The 13628-nt window shown below is 44.6% G+C and overlaps 1 protein-coding gene across 1 annotated transcript in view; it reads right to left on the bottom strand.

Annotated features, from left to right (window-relative positions):
• Window positions 1-9843, bottom strand: part of LOC126209883 (mediator of RNA polymerase II transcription subunit 15-like) — a 42972-nt gene extending 33129 nt beyond the window's left edge. Inside the window, exons 1-2 of the mRNA XM_049939007.1 lie at window positions 9817-9843; window positions 9569-9754 (exon numbers count right to left, since the gene is read on the bottom strand). Of these exons, the coding sequence (XP_049794964.1) occupies window positions 9569-9754; window positions 9817-9843 (213 nt within the window). The remainder of the gene's footprint in view (window positions 1-9568; window positions 9755-9816) is intronic.
• Window positions 9844-13628: the final 3785 nt, after the last annotated feature.

Below are 13628 nucleotides of genomic sequence, written 5' to 3'. Positions count from 1 at the left end.
TTCGGATGAATTGCAACGTGCTGTTCAGAAGATATGCGCACCCCGTCGTACTCTTACGGATGTGTGGGCAGCCCTGAGGGATTCTTGGTGTCAGTTCCCTCCAGCACTGCTTCAGACATCAGCCGAATCCATCCCAAGTCGTGTTGCGGCACTTGTGTGTGCTCACGGGGCCCGACACGATATTAGACAGGTGAACCAGTTTCTTTGGCTCTTCTGCGTACATCTACAAATACATGACTCTTCTGCAATTCACAATTAAGTGCCTGGCAGAGGGTTCATCGAACTACCTTCAAGCTATTTCTCTGCCGTTCCACTTTCGAATAGCAAATGGGGAAAACGAATACAAATCTTTCTGTACGAGCACTGATATCTCTTATTTTATTACGATGATCATTTCTTCCTAGGTGGGGTGGCGCTAACAAAATATTTTTTTGTATTCAAAGAAGTTTGTCGTTTACATTTATGCTCTGCATCTCAGAATAAGGTTAGGAAGTTTTTGCAAAGCAGGAGAATATGTACTGGTGGAAGAGAACCTGAGAGGGAAGGTGGTGAGTCGTTGTTGGACGGCTCAGTAGGTAGAACGTTTAAGCATGAAGGCATCGATCTAGCTCTGAGTCCTGGTCTAGCACATTTTTAATTCTCCAACAAATTTCACTGTAGAAAAGGTTGACAGCCTCATTTTTCAACTGTATGCTGTTGGTCCTTCCCCTTTCAGTCAGGAATCCAATGACCACAAGGGCTGGCCGTGCAAGTCGATTATATCATTCACGAGCCGGAACACAAACCAGGTGCAGACAAAGAGTGGATGACCATTGCTGCGAAAGTGTCCTACTGTAATGTTAAAACCACGGAAACTGATCTGCAGAGTTTTGTATTAGCCTATAGTATTACCTTTTGTGACAGTACAGTGAAAGTAAATATAGATTGCGCAGACACAGTCAATAAGGATGCTGCGTATAGTAGGCATTTTTAGAAGTTCAACCACTAAGGGGGTAAAATAGTCGGTGAAGTTTTTTTGGAAATAAATAATTACTAAAGGATCTTTAAGGTTGCACCTGCGACAACTGGTATTTGAATTCTCGATTAGAAATAAAAAATTAGGTCTTTCAGTGTTAGTGAAAATTCAATCCCTAAGTGGGTGCAATAAGCGATGAAAATTTTTAAGAAAATATTTCCTTACATTAAAATAATTTTGCAGATACATTAATGGAAACTGGTATTTCACTTTTCGGTTGGATGCAAAAAAAAATATTTCTTAGGAGATGAAAGTTGCTGTGAAATACCAGTACAAGAACGCAAAAGGCAAGGTTAACAAAAGATTTGGACTGCAGCTTCCAAAACCGGTTTTTGCTCAGAATTGCATTCGGAAAATACTATGCTTACACGGCCTTCATTAGCGTATTAAACTTTGGTGTTGCCGTTGTTGCCGTTTGTGAACAGCATAAAAGTTCTATGAAATAAAAACAAAACAAAACAAAAATCTAATGGCCATTCAGTCTATGCGAGCGAAACAGAGGGTGCTAAGCAAGTATTACAAGTAAAATCAGTCAGCTCTACATATGGCGGAGGCTTCTTCACAGATCATGGAATTCTTTCAGGCTCTTCCCGGTACATCAAATGTATAACAGTGGATGTTGCTGCTAATAAACTCAATTTCTATTGAACAAGTATTTTACACTATACACATTACAGGACACAGAAATAACTTCCATGTTGACTTTGCTGTATTATCTATGGTTGAATAGTGATTCTGCATTCTGGTGTGAACCAAAAAGGTAAAAATAGGAGTGTATTATTCGCTGCCTCTTCAAGCGTACATCTATAATCACATGACTACTCTGCTACTCACAGTTGAGTGCCTGGCAGAGGGTTCATCGAACCACCTTCAAGATACTTCTCTGCCGGTCCACTCTCGAACGGTGAGCGGGTTAAACGAGCACAATCTTTCTGTGCGATCTCTGATTTCTCTTATTTTATCATGATCATCAGCTAGTGGATAGCATCTGAAAAAAGGGGGAAAGAAACAGCAGACCACTCTCCCAGCCATCTGGTTATCTAGATGCAGGGGGTAAACAGTCCGTTGTTACATGATAAGAAATAACGACCGTTACTAACAAGGGAACCTCCCCATCGCACCCCCCTCAGATTTAGTTATAAGTTGGCACAGTGCATAGGCCTTGAAAAAGTGAACACGGATCAATCGAGAAAACCGGAAGAAGTTGTGTGGAACTATGAAAAAAATTAGTAAAATATGGAAACTGAGTAGTCCATGCGAAGATAGGCAACATCAAGGACAATGCGTGACACGGAGCGCCGTGGTCCCGTGGTTGGCGAGAGCAGTTACCAAACGAGAGGTCCTAGGTTTAAGTCTTCCCTCGAGTGAAAAGTTTAAATTTTTATTTTCAGTTTATGTGACAAACTCTTATGTTTTCATCACTTTTTTCGGAGTGATTATCACATCCACAAGAAAACCTAAATCGGGCAAGCTAGAAGAATCTTTTTACCATTCGCTAAGTGTACAAGTTAGGTCCGTCGACAACATATTCGTGTCATGTGACGCACATGCCGTCACCAGTGTCGTATAGAGTATATCAGACGTGTTTTCCTGTGGAGGAATCGGTTGAACTATGACCTTGCGATCAAATGTTTTCGGTTCCCATTAGAGAGGCACGTCCTTTCGTCTACTAACCGCACGGTTTTGCGGTGCGGTCGCAAAACACAGACACTAAACTTCTTACAGTGAACAGAGACGTCAATGAACGAACCGACAGATCATAACTTTGCGAAAATAAAGGAATTAAAATTTGCAGTCGAGGCAAAACTTGAACCTAGGACCTCCCGTTCGGCAGCTACTCACGCTAACCACGGGACCACGGCGCTCCGTCTGCTACAACCTCCTTGATGTTGCATATGTTGCACATGGACTACTCAGTTTGTATATTTTACTAATTTTTTTCATAGTTCCACACAACTTCTTCCTGTTTTCTCGATCGATCTGTGTTCAGTTTTTCAAGGCCTATCCACTGTGCCAACTTATAACTAAATCTGAAGGGGGTGCTATGGGGAGGTTCCCTTGTAAGAGTCTTGTGTTGCCACGGAGAATAGGTAGTTATTGCTCTGTAAAAAACATCAGTTAGCCGTGCAATGGGAGGTCAATAGAAGTAATTTAATATACGAGGGTTGGAACTTAAATAGTGGCAACTATTTATTCACAACCGAAACAAAATAGTTACATGTTTGCACCTGTTCCTGTCCTTCGGAGTAGTCACCAGTGTTGTGTAGAACCCGTCGACAGCGATGTGGAAGACGTAGTATACCGTTAGCAGAGCCTGTTCTGTTGATGGTGCGAATGGAGCGGTCTACTGCCTATCGAATCTCTGGAACAGTTCTGAAGCGAATGCCACGAAGCAGTTCATTCATCTTCGGAATCATATCAAAGTCACAAGGACTTACGTCCGGGGAGTATGGTGCATGGTACAGTACTTCCCAGTCCCATCGACCGAACAGAGCAGCCGCAGCTTGCGCTGTATGCGCCCGCGTATTGTCGGGCAAAATGATGGGTGGGTCGTGCAGAAAGTGTCGCCACTTCTTTCGCAAAGCTGGTCGCAGGTGATGCTCAAAAAACGAACAGTAATACTGTGCATTGACGGTCTGCCGTGGAGGAACGTAATGTGTTAGGATAACAGCATCACAGTCGTACACAAGAAACACCATAACTTAAGACCGCTCCATTCGCACCATCAAAGAACAGGCTCTGCTAATGGTACACTACGCCTTCCACTTCGCTGGCAACGGGTTCTACGCAACGCTGGTGACTACTTTGAAGGACAGTAGCAGCTGCATACATGTGACACTTTTGTATCGGTTGTGTATAAATAGATGCCACTATTTAAGTTCCAACCCTCGTAAATGAGGAAGAAGTAACTTTTGCTTCTTCGAAATGACGGCCTTCTTTTAAATTTTAATTCACTAAAAATTACTTGTTTAAGCGCAGATAATTTGTAGCGATTATCTAGAGTTAACTAGTGATACACTAACGATACATACTCCACTTTGTTAGTCTAAACATGGACTTGTAACACCTTCCTGAAGGTTGTCTATTACGATGATGCCTCCAGAACATGCTGAATGAAGTAAATGAACCGACGATGATGATAAAAAATATACAGTCCCCGTATGTAAAATGTAGAAAGAAATCGTAGAGGATAGAACACGGTAATTCATATCAAATGACAAAAGTTATGGGAGCATCTCTCAATAACATTCCCTTACACGCAATAGTATACCAAGTGCTCTGCATGAGGTCAAACTCTTTTAATATCTGGGAGTTTTCGTGTAAAAGGGCGCTTGTTGTACTAATCAACTGACATAGCTGATTGGAATTACGACAGGAAGTACGCAGATACTTGGGGAGAAGTGTATTCTCAAGATCTCTGCAGTTTACTTAGACTGTTTTTAGGATGATGGAAAGAAAAATAATTTCAATAGTTAATATGAATGGCTGAAATTTGTACAGTAAGGAGTTTTTATAGAAAATATTTAATAATATTTGAGTTGTGGTGCCGGTGAAGGCATCACGAAATCATTTAGTAAATGATACAGATGACAGAAACAAATTGTCTTGATCTTCCTCTAAAACTGTTTCCCCCCACCCACAGTAAACAGACTGACGATTCCTTCAAGTCTCGGCATGGGTTCAATCAAGCGAACCCTTCATTTAGTCAAGTTGTGACACTTAAATTCAGTACCTCCCCATTAGTTACTCGTTCTGTCCGTCAAATCATAAGAATTCTATCGTAACGCCACATTTCAAGAGCTTCTGTTCTCTTGTTATCTAAACTTCTTATCGCCCACATTTCACTTCACATAATTATGTAATATATAATTAATATTATACAGGGTAATTTAAAAATCATGTCCCATAGAACAAAGTCTACATTGGTAATTCACTAGTATTGGCTCATCGGACGTGGGGTCTAAAATGGTACCTGAAGAGCCACGAATGCTTATTCATCTTCGATACAGAACCTATTTTACTTCGAGCTCTTTGCTTTACACATTTCGGGAGGAGTTAGGGACCAAAACAAAAAAATAAAAATTTCCTGGTAAACATCGGTCCTACAATGCATACCTCAAGTGGTATGAGAACAACTTGGTCAGTAAACGAGATGTATTGCACAGTAGCTAAGAGGAACAAGTTTTCATAGCTGTTAGTGGTATGCACTTTAGAGCCCATGTTCCCTCGACTTTTTTCTTGTTTTTTTTCCCATTTTACTACTTCTCAAAAGTAATTAGATTGCAGCAGAAGAGATGAAGAAGTGCTCGTAACTCTTGACGCATGAAATTTAGAACCTTCTTTGCTCCGAATGATCGTTCCTGTCATATCCGTAAGGACTGTTTTGTAGTATGGGCCAAAACTATTGAGTCCTCAGTGCAGGCTTTGTCCTGTGGGGCTTGACTTTTCACTCACCCTAGCAGTTTATAAGGAAGGATGCATGGGAAATGCAGAACGGGAAAATGAACACAATCGATTGATGACTTGGAGATCAATAAATAATATTCACAGCTGATGGAAGTAATAGTAACTGAAGTTCATTAATACACTCCTGGAAATTGAAATAAGAACACCGTGAATTCATTGTCCCAGGAAGGGGAAACTTTATTGACACATTCCTGGGGTCAGATACAACACATGATCACACTGACAGAACCACAGGCACATAGACACAGGCAACAGAGCATGCACAATGTCGGCACTAGTACAGTGTATATCCACCTTTCGCAGCAATGCAGGCTGCTATTCTCCCATGGAGACGATCGTAGAGATGCTGGATGTAGTCCTGTGGAACGGCTTGCCATGCCATTTCCACCTGGCGCCTCAGTTGGACCAGCGTTCGTGCTGGACGTGCAGACCGCGTGAGACGACGCTTCATCCAGTCCCAAACATGCTCAATGGGGGACAGATCCGGAGATCTTACTGGCCAGGGTAGTTGACTTACACCTTCTAGAGCACGTTGGGTGTCACGGGAAACATGCGGACGTGCATTGTCCTGTTGGAACAGCAAGTTCCCTTGCCGGTCTAGGAATGGTAGAACGATGGGTTCGATGACGGTTTGGATGTACCGTGCACTATTCAGTGTCCCCTCGACGATCACCAGTGGTGTACGGCCAGTGTAGGAGATCGCTCCCCACACCATGATGCCGGGTGTTGGCCCTGTGTGCCTCGGTCGTATGCAGTCCTGATTGTGGCGCTCACCTGCACGGCGCCAAACACGCATACGACCATCATTGGCACCAAGGCAGAAGCGACTCTCATCGCTGAAGACGACACGTCTCCATTCGTCCCTCCATTCACGCCTGTCGCGACACCACTTTAGGCGGGCTCCACGATGTTGGGGCGTGAGCGGAAGACGGCCTAACGGTGTGCGGGACCGTAGCCCAGCTTCATGGAGACGGTTGCAAATGGTCCTCGCCGATACCCCAGGAGCAACAGTGTCCCTAATTTGCTGGGAAGTGGCGGTGCGGTCCCCTACGGCACTGCGTAGGATCCTACGGTCTTGGCGTGCATCCGTGCGTCGCTGCGGTCCGGTCCCAGGTCGACGGGCACGTGCACCTTCCGCCGACCACTGGCGACAACATCGATGTACTGTGGAGACCTCACGCCCCACGTGTTGAGCAATTCGGCGGTACGTCCACCCGGCCTCCCGCATGCCCACTATACGCCCTCGCTCAAAGTCCGTCAACTGCACATACGGTTCACGTCCACGCTGTCGCGGCATGCTACCAGTGTTAAAGACTGCGATGGAGCTCCGTATGCCACGGCAAACTGGCTGACACTGACGGCGGCGGTGCACAAATGCTGCGCAGCTAGCGCCATTCGACGGCCAACACCGCGGTTCCTGGTGTGTCCGCTGTGCCGTGCGTGTGATCATTGCTTGTACAGCCCTCTCGCAGTGCCCGGAGCAAGTATGGTGGGTCTGACACACCGGTGTCAATGTGTTCTTTTTTCCATTTCCAGGAGTGTATGTAAGGACCTCAATCTGAACCTGAGGAGGTATGGATTAACCGCTCTGACCATCTAAGGACTTCCCAGCAGGCAGAGCACCGTTGATGACGACAGTGGAAACCAACTTCTGGTTTCGATCTGTGTGTACCATCACCAAACATATAGCAAGCGAGTTGTGCAGTTCTTTTACAAAAATTCATCCGATTGCTGCCTGTTCCTGTACCCCACAAAGCCTAAAACTATACTGTGCGTAAACATTTGAAGATCTGAAACTTCCTACCAGATTGAAACTGCGTATTAGACTAGGGTTCCAGGTGCAACCTCGTCTTTCACGAGCAATACAAGGCGTCACTCGTGCCTGGACTGTAAGAGTATTGCCGGCCGGTGTGGCCGAGCGGTTCTAGGCCCTTCAGTCTGGAACCGCTCGACCGCTACGGTCGCAGGTTCGAATCCTGCCTCGGGCATGGATGTGTGTGATGTCCTTAGATTAGTTGGGTTTAAGTAGTTCTTTCTAGGGGACTGATGACCTCAGATGTTAAGTCCCATAGTGCTCAGAGCCATTTGAACCATTTGTAAGAGTATTACCCACTAAAGGCAGGATTCTGGGCTTAAGTACCGGTCTTGCTCCGTAGTATAAATCTGTTTGGGAATTTAAAATCTTCATATGTATACTCAAATTATTTTAGACATAGTAGCTAGAGAAAGTTCGGTCTCGAAAACCGTCATGCGGCTGGGACAGCGGTGTGCTTACCACATGCCTCTACATATCCGCATCCAATGACGCCTATTGGCTGAAGATGACACAGTGGTACCGTTGGGCGTTCATGGCCTGTTCAGGTGGAGTTTAGTTTTTTTAGCTGGAGAAATAGAGAATACGCAAAACACCTTACAGAAAAGTGCACATCCAGCTACAGATATATAGACAGGATATGAAGGTTTCTTTCTGAAAGAAACAATCTTATCCAAATTTTTTCATGATTAACCTACGAGGGTAGTTTAGTAGATAAATCTCCAATTTTTTACACTTAAAAGCAAATGTAAGAAACATACTTGAAGGAGTGTGGTATCTGACGTTTCTTCAGAACGTCGGCGGAGTTTCGAACTATTCCGACAGAGAGAAGAATCGTAGTGAATGATCAAAATGATCTATGGAAGTCATTCATTACTAGCAACGTGCTGTAATTGAGTTGTTGATAGCGGAAAAAGAAAACACCGTGAACATCCAAAAACCTCAAGTACGCTGTACGGCAGTGGTGCCTTTGGTAGTAGTACTGTTGGGCTGTCGGTTAAAGAGAGTTGGAGCGTCAGGAAGGGCAGAAACTGAGTTCCACAATCGGCCACGTTCGAGACGTCCTGCGACAGCCTCTGCTGACGACACGATCGATCGCGCGGTTGCCAGTGCTGGTACACACCAGGGCAGCAGCTATCCACAAGCTACTGGTGAACACTGCAAGGGCGTGTGCAGTGACTGACACCCACTGATATTCAGAGGTGTGCTCAAGATGGGCTCCACTAATTCTCTCAACATATCACAAGACTGAAAGAAAATCCACTTGCCGCCACTGTGACCGAGCGGTTCTAGGAGCTTCAGTCTGGAACCGTGCTGCTGCTACGGTCGCAGGTTCGAATCCTGCCTCGGGCATGGATGTGTGTGATGTCCTTAGGTTAGTTCTAAGTCTAGGGGACTGATGACCTCAGAAGTCCCATAGTACTTAGAGCCATTTGAACCAAAATCCACTTAGTCCCAACTGTTGCAACTGTTGAAGTACTTTGAGGCCAATGAAGAGGCGTTTCTGTTAAGGATCGATACAGGTGACGAAACAAGGGTGCGTCAGTTTCAGCCAGAAACAAAAAGGCGGCCACTGGAGTCGCACCATCTACCATCAAAAAAATGAAAGTTCGAGGCAGGACGACAGTCTTTTGGAATAATTATGGTGTCATTCTCGTGTTTCCAAAAGGATGAACCATTAATTGGGATGCATGTGTGAAGACTCTGAAGAAACATAAGAAACTTTTCTGATATGTTCAGTCAGAGAAGCATCCAAACAAAATCTTGCTCCAGCACGACAGTTCACAGTGACACACAAGTACCACAACCCAGCTGGACATCATTGCAGGATACACAATATAACCCAGACCTGCTGTCCTCAGGCTTCCTTCTATGTGGGGTAACTACGGATGTTTAAGAGCACGTGGAACACTCTTTTAAGGTGAGGACACCACAACTGAAGCAAGGGAACTGTGTCTGTGAGAACACACTAGATTTTACCAACAGAGAATGCATGCTCTTACACAGCGTTGGTATCAGGCTATACAACGTGAACTAGACTATGCAGAAAAATTGTAGATGTTGAAGAAATATTAGCTGAAACTGTCACCTAAGTCCAGTCCTCAAGAGTGAACATAATACGTTCTGAGGAAAATAAATTGTGGGGTGTATTCAACGAGCCTCGTAACTGTAATGCTGAGGTGAACACTCGGGTATCGTATTTACGACGCACCACTGAAAGTACATCCTTTCGTGAGTAGAGACGCCCTTGCAGGGTCGCCAGCGGTACTCACCGAGACGGAGTGCATGGCGGCCAGGGGCGGGTTTGGCAGCGACGGCAGCAGCGGCGGCGGACCTTGGCGAGGTGTGACCGTGGCGGTGGCCGGCCGCGCGCTCTTATAGCCGCTGCCGGCTGCTCCACTTTCACTGACAGGCGGGCATGCTGGGGCTGCGTCCCCCTCACGGGAGGAGCGGCGCCTCTGATGTCGCCCAGACCAGCGTCCAGCCGGTCCACGCCCTGGCAGCAGCAAATTTTTCTTGCGAGCTTCCGCCGGCGCGTCTCCGCCATGCACGCCACTACAGCTTACTGTAGCTAAGGCTTTTAAGTGCCTCACGTGTGGGACCTACGTTGTTGCTGTTGTGGTCTTCAGTCCTGAGACTGGTTTGATGCAGCTCTCCATGCTAGTCTATCCTGTGCAAGCTTCTTCATCTCCCAGTACCTACTGCAGCCTACATCCTTCTTAATCTGCTTAGTGTATTCATCTCTTGGTCTCCCCCTATGATTTTTACCCTCCACGCTGCCCTCCAATACTAAATTGGTGATCCCTCGATGTCTCAGAACATGTTCTACCAACCGATCCCTTCTTCTAGTCAAGTTGTGCCACAAGCTCCTCTTCTCCCCAATTCTATTCAATACCTCCTCATTAGTTATGTGATCTACCCATCCAATCTTCAGCATTCTTCTATAGCACCGCATTTCGAAAGCTTCTATTCTCTTCTTGTCTAAACTATTTATCGTCCACGTTTCACTTCCATACATGGCTACACTCCATAGAAATACTTTCAGAAACGACTTCCTGACAGTTAAATCTATACTCGATGTTAACAAATTTCTCTTCTTCAGGAACGCTTTCCTTGCCATTGCCAGTCAACATTTTATATCCTCGCTACTTCGACCATTTGCTCCCCAAATACCAGAACACGTTTACTACTTTAAGTGTCTCATTTCCTAATCTAATTCCCTCAGCATCACCCGACTTAATTCGACTACATTCCATTATCCTCGTTTTGCTTTTGTTGATGTTCATCTTATGCCATCCTTTCAAGACACTGTCCATTCCGTTCAACTGCTCTTCCACGTCCTTTGCTGTCTCAGACAGAATTACAATGTCATCGGCGAACCTCAAAGTTTTTATTTCTTCTCCATGGATTTTAATACCAACTCCGAACTTTTCTTTTGTTTCCTTTATTGCTTGCTCAATATACAGATTCAATAACATCGGGGATAGGCTACAACCCTGTCTCACTCCCTTCCCAACCACTGCTTCCCTTTCATACCCCTCGACTCTTATAACTGCCATCTGGTTTCTGTACAAATTGTAAATAGCCTTCCGCTCCCGGTATTTTACCCCTACCACCTTCAGAATTTGAAAGAGAGTATTCGAATCAACATTGTCAGAAGCTTTCTCTAAGTCTACAAATGCTAGAAACGTAGGTTTGCCTTTCCTTAATCTTTCTTCTAAGATAAGCCGTAGGGTCAGTATTTCCTCACGTGTTCTAACATTTCAACGGAATCCAAACCGATCCCCCCCGAGGTCGGCTTCTATCAGTTTTTCCATTCGTCTGTAAAGAATTCGCGTTAGTATTTTGCAGCTGTGACTTATAAAACTGATAGTTCGGTAATTTTCACATTTGTCATCACCTGCTTTCTTTGGGATTGGAATTATTATATTCTTCTTGATGTCTGAGGGTATTTCGCCTGTCTCATACATCTTGCTCACCAGATTGTAGAGTTTTGTCAGAACTGCCTCTCCTAAGGCTGTCAGTAGTTATAATGGGATGTTGTCTATTCCGGGGGCCTTGTTTCGACTCAGGTCTTTCAGTGCTCTGTCAAACTCTTCACGCAGTATAATATCTCCCATTTCATCTTCATCTACATCCTCTTCCATTTCCATAATATTGTCCTCATGTACATCGCCCTTGTATAGACCCTTTATATATTCCTTCCACCTTTCTGCTTTCCCTTCTTTGCTTAGAACTGGGTTTCCATCTGAGCTCTTGATATTCATACAAGTGGTTCTCTTTTCTCCAACGGTCTCTTTAATTTTCCTGTAGGCAGTATATATCTTACCCGTAGTGAGATAAACCTCTAAATCCTTACATTTGTCCTCTAGCCATCCCTGCTTAACAGTTTTGCACTTCCTGTCGATTTCATTTTTGAGACGTTTGTATTCCCTTTTGCCTGCTTCATTTACTGCATTTTTATATTTTCTCCTTTCATCAATGAAATTCAATATTTCTTGTGTTACCCAAGGATTTCTACTAGCCCTCGTCTTTTTACCTACTAGATCCTCTGCTACCTTCACTACTTCATCTCTCAAAGCTACCCATTCTTCTTCTACTGTATTTCTCTCCCCCATTCCTGTCAATTGTTCCCTCATGCTCTCCCTGAAACTTTGTACAACGTCTGGTTCTTTCAGTTTATCCAGGTCCCATCTCCTTAAATTCCCACCTTTTTGCAGTTTCTTCAGTTTTAATCTACAGTTCACAACCAATAGATTGTGGTCGGAGTCCACATCTGCCCCTGGAAATGTCTTACAATTTAAAACCTGGTTCCTAAATCTCTGTCTTACCATTATATAATCTATCTGATACCCTTTAGTACCTCCAGTATTCTTCCATGTATACAACCTTCTTTTATGATTCTTAAATCAAGTGTTAGCTATCATTAAGTTATGCTCTACTCAAAATTCTACCAGGCGGCTTCCCCTTTCATTTCTTAGCCCCAATCCATATTCACCTACTATGTTTCCTTCTCTCCCTTTTCCTACTCTTGAATTCCAGTCACCCATGACTATTGAATTTTCGTCTCCCTTCACTACATAAATCATTTCTTTTATCTCATCATACATTTCATCAATTTCTTGGTCATCTGCAGAGCTAGTTGGCTTATAAACTTGTACTACTGTAGTAGGCGTGGGCTTCGTGTCTATCTTGGCCACAATAATGCGTTCACTATGCTGTTTGTAGTAGGTTACCCATACTCCTATTTTTTTTATTCATTGTTAAACCTACTCCTACATTACCCGTTTTTGATTTTGTATTTATAACCCTGTATTCACCTGACCAGAAGTCTTGTTTCTCCTGCCACCGAACTTCACTAATTCCCACTATATCTAACTTTAACCTATCCATTTCCCTTTTTAAATTTTCTAACCTACCTGCCCGATTAAGGGATCTGACATTCCACGCTCCGATCAGTAGAACGCCAGTTTTCTTTCTCCTGATAAGAACGTCTTCTTGTTTAGTCCACGCCCAGAGATCCGAATGCGGGACTATTTTACCTCCGGAATATTTTACTCAAGCGGACGCCATCATCATTTAATCATACAGTAAAGCTGCATGCCCTCGGGCAAAAATAACGGCTGTAGTTTCCCCTTGCTTTCAGCCGTTCGCAGTACCAGAACAGCAAGGCCATTTTGGTTAGTGTTAGAAGGCCAGATCAGTCAATCATCCAGACTGTTGCCCCTGCAACTACTGAAAAGGCTGCTGCCCCTCTTCAGGAACAACACGTTTGTCTGGCCTCTCAACAGATACCTCTCCGTTGTGGTTGTACCTACGATACGGCTATCTGTATTGTTGAGGCACTCAAGCCTCCCCGCCAACGGCAAGGTCCATGGTTCATGTAAAGTAAATACACTGCTGGCCTTTAAAACTGATACACCACGAAGATGACGTGCTACAGACGCGAAATTTAACCGACAGGGAGAAGATGCTGTGATATGCAAATGATTAGCTTTTCAGAGCATTCACACAAGTCTGGCGCCGGTGGCGACTCCTACAACGTGCTGACATGAGGAAAGTTTCCAACCGATTTCTCATACACAAACAGCAGATGACCGGCGTTGCCTGGTGCACCGTTGTTGTGACGCCTCGTGTAAGGAGGAGAAATGCGTACCATCAAGTTTGCGACTTTGGTAAAGGTCGGATTGTAGCCTATCGCGATTGCGGTTTATCGTATCGTGACATTGCTGCTCGCGGTGGTCGAGATCTAATGACTGTTTGCAGAATATGGAATCGGTGGGTTCATGAGGGTAATACGGAACGCCGTGCTGGATCCCAACGGCCTCGAAT

This window comes from Schistocerca nitens, chromosome 10 (assembly GCF_023898315.1).
Source record: "Schistocerca nitens isolate TAMUIC-IGC-003100 chromosome 10, iqSchNite1.1, whole genome shotgun sequence".
Classification (NCBI taxonomy): Eukaryota; Metazoa; Arthropoda; class Insecta; order Orthoptera; family Acrididae; genus Schistocerca; species Schistocerca nitens.
The sequence above is the reverse complement of the archived record's forward strand: the minus strand, read 5'-3'. Positions and strand labels throughout refer to the sequence as shown.